We start from the raw sequence: 9,465 nt of genomic DNA, 5'->3' as shown, positions 1-9,465 counted from the left end.
AACAATTTTTAATTAATTATCCGTAAATTACATCAAAACTTACCGAAATGAGTAACAGAAAGCCACCTTTAGCCTCACAGCTCTTATTAGAGACCAACATGGAATGATAGGCGTATTTATCTTCATAAAACCTCCCAACAAGAGTAAACACATAAGTAGATTATAGAATTACGAAGCTCACTCATAAGTGGAGCACAATAGGAGGACTCCTCTTGATACTCAGAACCAAATAAAGTTAAGGAAATTATTCCTTTATTTTAAATCGAGGTCATACCTATAATGACACCATTTGATGTAACGACCTCCGCCATTCTATAAAACAAATATAACAATGGCTGGGTCTCCACCTCTAGGACGCCTTCTACCTGCCTGTCCCCCACCCCTAACTGGTCATGTGGATGGTGTAGTAACTGTAATGGGGCACATAGCCTGAGTGCTTTGATGAAATATGCCTCTCCCAAGTTTGGGACAATTATTTTTTTCATGATGTGCCTAGTATCACCGTATTCATAACAACCCCTTTGCGGGTTTGGCTGCTCATATTGAGTCAGTGCCAGATAACTGGAATAACCATTGTAGGAAACTCATATCGGTGGTGCATTAAAAGAACTTACTGGAGCACCCCGAGTAACCCTATGTGCGGACTGGGCTGGCCGACTGCCCTCACCCTCACCATAATGATTTATACTTTCAGAGTAGAATCCACTGAATCCCCCAGAACCTCGAGACGTCTTGGTCTCCTTAGTTTCCTTTTTCCTTATTCCGAACATGTTCTAATATCTTGGCAATTTCTACCATTAGCGGAAATGAATTATTAGCCTGTAGCTACCAAGTCCTACAAAATTTTACGATTATAATTGAGTCCTTTAATGAGTCTGTGGACTCGCTTTCTGGCTGTAGGAAGCAAAGTAGGAATATGACGGGCTACCTAATTGAACTTGATGGCATATTATGATACCGTCAGAGTGGCCTGACTCAACCATTCAAAACCTATGTGCCACGCATTACGGAGAGTCGGGGAACAAACTCTTTCAAAAGCGTTTCTGAGAACTGAGCCAAGTGGGAGGTGTTGCATTGGCTGGTCTGCCCTCTTCATAGGCTTGCCACAAACACTTGTGGAGAATTATCTCTCCCAAGGCCAATTTATTCTTTTGTTATGCTAACTCAACACTGTTGAGCTGACCCATTTCTTAACATCCTTATTTATATACAATGATCACAAAAGTAGAGCTTCATACATACCAATCTTGGTCCAAAATCTCGTCAACCATTGTACTTCCTTCGAAGCACCCCAAAATCTGCAACCATAACGTCCACGCTGAGTAGACTTTCTGAAAATTAAAGTTATTTCTCTAACTCCTTTGGTACTGAAGTATAGGATTATTAAGTAGGCAGACATACCGCAAGTCCCAACCTTATCCTCTACAAAATCTCAGGTCTTAAACATGTATAAATTTTGGAGAACTTTTCAGTACCACATATATACATTTCAGGCCAAAACTGATATAACACATGACCACACAATCTATCCATTGATAGTGGACTCCCCCACTCGGCGCGATGTCATAGTTCACCACGTCCGATGATCCAAAATATTAACCTTCACAACTCGTATAAATCAACCAGATGACAATGTCCGTTGCACCCCTCACATGATTCACTGGTTGATCTCTCAATACGTCCGCATCTTCAGTTGGAACCACACGTTGAGGCAATGTTGAGCATCTCTGGCTCTCTCGTAGTCCATCTGCGGCATCAAGAACCGTCGACGCACAACTGATACCGAGTGCGCAATGTCATACACGAGTGGATACAAAGGAATATGAGATATATATTTCAAGATAAATCAATGTCGTATGATAAGGAATGAAAGAAGTAGAATTATTCCTAAACTATGTAGCCTCTGGAAGATAAGTACAGACGTCTCTGTACCGATCCTTCAGACTCTACTAAGCTTGCTCATGACTCGTGAGACCTATGTAACCTAGTGCTCTACCAACTGTCACGACCCGAAATTCCCACCTTCGGACTGTGATGGTGCCTAACATTTCACTTGCTAGGCAAGCCAACGTTACAATAATATTATCCATTTTTAAAATAATTTTTTATTTATTTATTAATAACAAAGAACATATGCGGAAGTGAAGTCTGAAATGTAGTGAATAATCCTTAAAAATAACGGTGTCTAAATACCATCCCAGAATTGGTGTCACAAGTGCACGAGCTTCTATTATAATACAAATAAAGGTCTGAATAAAATAAAGCTGTCTGGAAACAAACACACAGCTAAAGTAAAGTAGACGGGGATTTCAGAACTGCGAACGTCGTGCAGTTATACCTCAAGTCTCCTTTGAGTAGCTCAAATCCGAGCAAGTCTATGGTACGTCGCTGGGACCAACTCCAAAATCTGCACAAGAAGTGTAGAGTGTAGAATCAGTACAACCGACTCCATGTACTGGTAAGTGCTGAGCCTAACCTCAACAAAATAGTGACAAGGCTAAGGCGGTTCACTTACATTAACCTGTATGCAATATTAGTAACAACAACAAATAATAGAAATAAATCAGGTAACTCATTTATAATAATTGAAGCCAATTCAACAGTCATAACCAATTATCATTTTCATCAATTCTATTGCAGCGTGCAACCCGCTCTCATAATATATTCACATTCAATTCTGTTGCAACGTGCAACCCGCTCTCCCAAGATATTCCTTTTAATCAATTCTGTCATATATTTATTTCAATCAAGTATTTATAGACTTTTAAATAAGTCTGTTGTGGTGTGCAATTCGATCCCCCGATATTGACTTTTAATAAGTCTATTGCGACGTGCAATCCGATCCCCCAATATTGACTTTTAAATAAGTCTATTGCGGTGTGCAATCCGATCCCCTAATTATTGACTTTTAATAAGTCTGTTGCGGGGTGCAATCCGATCCTCCAATATGGACTTTTTAATAAGTCTGTTGCGGCGTGCAACCCGATCCTCCAATATGGACTTTTTAATAAGTCTGTTGCGGCGTGCAAACCGATCCTCCAATACATTCATTTCGATCAATTCTGTTGCGGCGTGCAACCCGCTCCTCCAATATATATATACATTTACCAATTCAATGTTGTTGCGGCGTGCAACCCGCTCCTCCAATATATTCATTTACCAATTCCTTTAGAAGAATTTTCCCCAATAAATGCAATAATTAATATAAAATTATAAGACAACAAGCATACAATAATTATGATTTAATTATGAAACAAACAGTGACAAATAGCAAGTTATTATGAAAATCAGAGAAAAAATAGGCAGTTTAATATTTAATATGCTAAATGTCAAATAACAATTAAGACACATTATTCAAATAGCATGTAACAATTAATGCAAGAATTCAAGGATTAATATTTGACAAAGAATAGGAGAGAAATAATTATTATAATAATTAATTAATGATTTAAAATAATTTATGATTTTTCAAGTAAGTAGGCAAACAATTAATTTGACGACGTATAGACACTCGTCACCTCGCCTATACGTCGTTCACATGCATTTCATATAACAAATAATTTAAGGGTTCTATTCCCTCAAGTCAAGGTTAACCACGACACTTACCTTGCTTTGCAAATTCCAATCAATTACTCGAGCACAGCTTTTTCTTTTAAATTTGTCTCCAAAAGCTTCAAATCTCTTCACAAACAGTTCGATATACTCAATACGAATCATAGGAATTAATTCCATATGAATTTAATAATTTTTCGGATAAAAATCCGAAATTCATTTAAATATTTGACAGTGGGACCAACATCTCAAATCCTGAAAAAACTCACGAAATCCGAACACCCGTTCCGCTACGAGTTCAACCATACAAAAATTATCCAATTCCGATATCAAATGGACCTTCAAATCTTAAATTCTCGTTTTTGAAAGATTTTATAAAAATCTGATTTTTCTTCCCTAAATTCACGGATTCATGATGCAAATGAGTATGGAATCATGAAATATAATCAATATAGGATAAGGAACACTTACTCCAAGAATCATACACTTAATCACCCATCATTACCCAAACTCGAAATTGAAGATTAGGGGTTAGAACCTTACCTCTTTGATGAAGAACTTGAGGAATTTCTTGTTGGTTTTCAAGGCTTGGACAAGAATTTGATGAACAAGACACTTTATCTATTTTCTCTCTCTAGAACACTCTCACTTCTCTCTAAAATCATCAGATAAATGCCCCAAAATAAACCCCAAAGCCTATTTATCAAAATGGGGTCGGGTTATAAAAATAGGAAAATTACCCCTCCGAAAACAGGTATGCGATCGCACAATGGACTGCACAATTGGTGTGCGGGTCGCAAAATGATCGCATAAATTGGTGCCCAGAACTGGACTGTTCTGGACCATTTTGCGACCAGTTTGCAATTGCATAACCATTTTGCGATAGCATAATGGTCGCAAAATCGCATTCTGTTAGCTTTTGGTAATTTGGTCATAACGTCTTGTAGCAATGTTCAAATGATGAGCGGTTTAAAGAGTTAGAAACTAGACTCAAATATCTTTCATTTGATAGGTAATACACCATATAAATGTTCATATCAATTGAGGTATGCTCGTTTGAATTTAGGTCTTGTGTGAACTCACTTGAAACCTTAGTCTATTATGAAATTTCCAACTTCTACATTCGATGCCGAAACCTATCGAATCAAGTCCGATTAACCTCAAATTTTGCACACAAGTCATAAATGACATAATGGAGTTATGAAAATTTTCAAAACTGGATTCCGACTCCGATATCAAAAAGTCAACTCCATGGTCAAACTTGAAAATCTTTAACCTTTAAATTACTAGTTTCTGTTAAATGGTCATAACTTGTGTTAGGGATCTCCAAATTAAATTTCGGGTATACGTCCAAGTTTTAAATCACGATACGGACTTACCGGAACTGTCAAAATACTGATCCGGGTCCGTTTGCTCAAAATGTTGACCAAAGTCATCTCAGTTAAGTTTTAAGGCTCTAGTTCACATTTTAATCTATTTTTCACATAAAAATATACTGAAAAATTTTACGGACTTCACACGCAAGTCGAGGAGTGACAAATAGTGCTTTTCGAGGTCTTAGAATACAGAATTAATTATTAGATTTAAAGATAATATTTTGGGTCATCACATAGAGTTTCTGGTATTCGCAGACCTTGAAGTCCCCTTCCATTTCTTATCTTTACTGTTATCTTATTCGAACAATTGTATTTATTTCAAACTATACTTGTAGACATCTAGTTGCTCATGTACTGGTGCCACCAGACTTCTGGGATTAAGTTAGACCGTGTTATGTTATGGGTTTATATCATGTATTTCAGTTTTAATCATCGTTAATAATTGTTATTATTCTGGTTTGAACTGTTTTATTAATATATTGATTAACTAATTAATGTTGGCTTGCCTAGCAAGTAGACGTTAGGCATCATCACGATCCCGAGGTTGACATTCCGCGTCGTGACAATATATAAAAGATCATATAACTAAAATAACATCTGTGATAGATTATAAAACCGAATCTGCCTATAGGCAAGAAAAGTGAGTTCAAGATCAAGAATATAGTGTAGTTGAAACATGTCAAGATGATGGGCTTCCTAACATCTTTTTGCAGCCGAATGCACACTGCTCAAAAGATTATAAATTAGAATTAAGCAACATCATATTTTCCTAGTAAAACTTGTAATAAACTACTTTCTTTTTTCCTCTTTGACAAGATAAGATGATCGACTTAACCAGTTTTATTCTACTCCTTCTTTGCACATGTCTTTTTGATCTGATCAATTGTGTTGTAGCCTTTCTTTGCGCATATCTTGTTTCCAAGCTAGTTCATTTTTCACTTATCGACAAGTCTAAAGAGAAAATCAATCGACTCCCTCCTGGTCCAAAACAATGGCCGATTGTGGGCAACCTTTTTCAATTGGGGCAATTGCCTCACAGAGACATGGCTTCATTCTGTGACAAATATGGGCCATTGGTTTACCTCCGACTAGGTAATGTTAGTTAGAGATCTTTACACAAATAGCCGGTCAGATTCGCTGTTTAATTTTTTTGGTCAATATACATAAAATATATACTAATTATACATATATTATACATTTGCCAATTAATTCTTCATTTAGTTCTACTCTGTACTGTTTGTGACGTCCCACGTTGATGGGCAAAAGCCTTCCTTGTAGGCTTTATACTGTTTACTTTTTCTAGTAGTATACATAAATTATACATTGATTATACATATATTATACATTTGCTGGTTATTTTTAATTTAACTAGTGGGGAGGGCAGCTATTTAGATTAATTCTTCTTTTAGTTATAGTCTGTAATGTTTGTGACGTCCCACATTGATGGGAAAAAGCCTTTCTTATAGGCTTTATAAGTTAAATCTAACAGACTTTTACTTAGTATACCTATTTTTTACGGCAAACACTCATCTACATGCTTAAAGGCTTAATTTTGTTTTGTTTCCTAACTATTATACCTTTCTTTATTTCTGTTTCTACTATAGAATATTCAATTTTGTTTAAGATAAACATATATGTGTATGTATGAAATCAAGAGTCTATTTGGAATGATCCTGTCTTTTGCTCTATAAATAGAGAAATTTCGCACGAGATGATTATGAAAAACCTGTAGTATATGAAGGAACTCGGCTGTATTTTCTCAAAACAAGATACAAGCAATATTTCTTCGAAAAGTTATTTTTCACGCCTCAAAGCCTGCCTTTAATTCTTTCCCAATATATGTTATATATATATTTTGCTAACAGGTAACGTCGATGCTATCACCACCAATGATCCAGAAATTATAAGGGAAATACTCGTACAACAAGACGATGTTTTCGCGTCTAGGCCAAGAACTCTTGCTGCTGTTCATCTAGCATATGGTTGTGGGGATGTGGCATTGGCTCCCTTAGGACCAAAATGGAAGAGAATGAGAAGAATTTGCATGGAACATTTGTTGACAACCAAAAGGCTTGAGTCATTTGCAAAACATAGGGCAGATGAAGCCCAAACCCTAGTTCAAGATGTTTGGACCAAGACACAAAAAGAAGAGACAGTAAATTTAAGGGAAATTTTGGGTGCATTTTCAATGAACAATGTGACTAGAATGTTACTTGGAAAACAATACTTTGGGGCTGAATCTGCAGGGCCACAAGAAGCAAAGGAATTTATGCATATAACTCATGAATTATTTTGGCTTCTTGGAGTGATTTATTTAGGTGATTATTTGCCTTTATGGAGGTGGATTGATCCTCATAGTTGTGAGAAGAAAATGAGGGAAGTGGAGAAAAGGATTGATGATTTTCATATGAGAATAATTGAAGAACATAGAAAGAAAGGTAAAAGTAATATTGATGAAGGTGAAATGGATTTTGTGGATGTTTTATTGTCTTTGCCAGGTGAAGATGACGGAGATGGTAATGGAAAACAACACATGGATGATGTTGAAATTAAAGCTCTCATTCAGGTCTAATTTTTTAATACCAATCTCAAACTGTACTAGTATACTTACATTCATTATCTGCATCTAATGAATTACTACTACCACACACATAAAGACTCCTAAGCTTAATCCAAATTTTAAAAAAAATCATAATAACTTTATATCATCAATTTAATTTTCACATACTGACGATTTAAAGAATTAAAATACTATCAAAGTATTTTAACATGTTACAATAAATTACCTAATTTATTTTTTATGTTATTAATCACACTTATTATGATTAATTATATGTAATTATTTTTTTGATGATTAGAATAAAAATTCTTTACACAATTAGCATATATAAATTAAACGCATTATATTACAACTATATCAACTTTAATGGTCTGAAGTAGGCATACTATATCAAAAAGGGAAATGTCCAAATTTCTCTCTCTAAATATTTCAATTTTACCCTTCTTATAGTTTGGGATTATCCATACCTTTGATTTTAGTAAATCTTCTCTTACTTCCTTGACCTTATACATGTACAAATCTTTTGTACGGACTAGGTGAATTCCACATGTTAAAGTACTTCGAGAAGAATGTACAAATGCATTTATATACTTTTAGCTGTGATTTATATACTTTTTCTTTTTCCGTTTATTATAGGATATGATAGCTGCAGCGACGGATACTTCTGCTGTAACCAACGAATGGGCAATGGCTGAGGTGATAAAGCATCCCCACGTCCTCAAGAAGATCCAAGAAGAACTTGACATAGTTGTTGGATCGGGTCGGATGGTAACTGAATCCGACTTGGTTAATCTCAAATACCTTCGTTGTGTAGTACGTGAAACTTTCCGAATGCACCCTGCTGGTCCATTTCTAATCCCACATGAATCAATCCGAGATACTAAGATCAACGGCTATTTTATCCCGGCCAAGACACGTGTCTTCATCAACACGTACGGTCTTGGTCGGAATACCAAGATTTGGGACAACATAGATGAGTTTAGGCCAGAGAGACATTCGCCAGAAGATGAAAGCAGCAGAGTTGAAATAAGTCATGGGGCGGATTTCAAGATTTTGCCATTTAGTGCTGGAAAAAGGAAGTGCCCTGGTGCACCATTGGGTGTGAAGTTGGTGCTTATGGCTTTGGCTAGGTTATTTCATTGCTTTGATTGGAGTCCACCAAATGGATTGAAACCTGAAGATATTGACACAAGTGAGGTTTATGGAATGACTATGCCTAAAGCCAAGCCATTGATGGCTGTTGCTAGGCCTCGATTGCCTGCTCAGTTGTACCATAACCACTTAATCAAATGAATCATTTCCATATACAAACTAAAAATGTGTTAGTAATAAAATTATTGTGTTACGCCACATACTGAAATAACATTGGAATGGATATTTTCTTTTTTTCTAGGGGTGGATGTAGTGTACGAAATATAGGAATTCAATAGTTTTTAGCTCAAACTTTGTATATGTATTATACAAAACTACTAAATATGTACAACTAATAAATTTCGAACTCAGAAATCAAATAGACTATCATAGAGTATTGAAATCTATAAAATTCAAATCATCTATCCGCCTTTATTGAACTATCATTTGACACAACGTAGGTCCCGATGAGTGAGTATTCTAGTACTCTCATGCGCGACAACACAAGTCGCTAGATCCGCAAGGGAGAAGAAAGCTAAGAATATGTTAAGGAATGAAATTGAAACTATTTTCCTCCAAGCATATATCAAAAAATTCAAAAAGAAATCTAAAATAAAATGTCGCGAGTTCCTTTTCCTCGAACCCACAAGTCGAAGGTTTGAACTATGTAAGGAAGCAAGTGAGAAACCACAGTAAGTTTCTCTTTAGAATTATTTTTACTGTTACAAATAATTATATTTTTGTCACGACCCAAAATTTCCACCTTCGGGATCGTGATGACGCCTAATATTTCACTAGAGACGTCAATATGGGCTTGGATTGTTGGGCCGGCCCAACCCAACCCGT

The 9,465-nt window shown here is 36.0% G+C and overlaps 1 protein-coding gene across 1 annotated transcript; it reads left to right on the top strand.

The window, feature by feature from the left end:
* The first annotated feature begins 5,716 nt into the window (after positions 1-5,716).
* LOC104085251 (cytochrome P450 703A2) lies at positions 5,717-8,999 on the top strand. The gene is made up of 3 exons (XM_009589250.4): positions 5,717-6,020; positions 6,794-7,494; positions 8,125-8,999. Exons 1-3 carry the CDS (start codon positions 5,750-5,752, stop codon positions 8,779-8,781), a joined length of 1,629 nt encoding a protein of 542 aa, XP_009587545.1. The 5' UTR covers positions 5,717-5,749; the 3' UTR covers positions 8,782-8,999.
* Positions 9,000-9,465: the final 466 nt, after the last annotated feature.

The sequence above is a fragment of the Nicotiana tomentosiformis genome, chromosome 8 (genome assembly GCF_000390325.3).
Source record: "Nicotiana tomentosiformis chromosome 8, ASM39032v3, whole genome shotgun sequence".
NCBI lineage: Eukaryota > Viridiplantae > Streptophyta > Magnoliopsida > Solanales > Solanaceae > Nicotiana > Nicotiana tomentosiformis.
Note: the sequence above shows the minus strand (reverse complement) of the source record. Positions and strands in the feature narration are given on the sequence as shown.

Excerpts from the sequence above, each read along its gene's own strand:
- LOC104085251 (XM_009589250.4), top strand. The coding sequence starts at position 5,750 with ATGATCGACTTAACCAGTTTTATTCTACTCCTTCTTTGCACATGTCTT. Across the intron at positions 6,021-6,793 it reads ATTGGTTTACCTCCGACTAG|GTAACGTCGATGCTATCACC; the intron begins GTAATGTTAGTT and ends TTTTGCTAACAG. Across the intron at positions 7,495-8,124 it reads AAATTAAAGCTCTCATTCAG|GATATGATAGCTGCAGCGAC; the intron begins GTCTAATTTTTT and ends CGTTTATTATAG.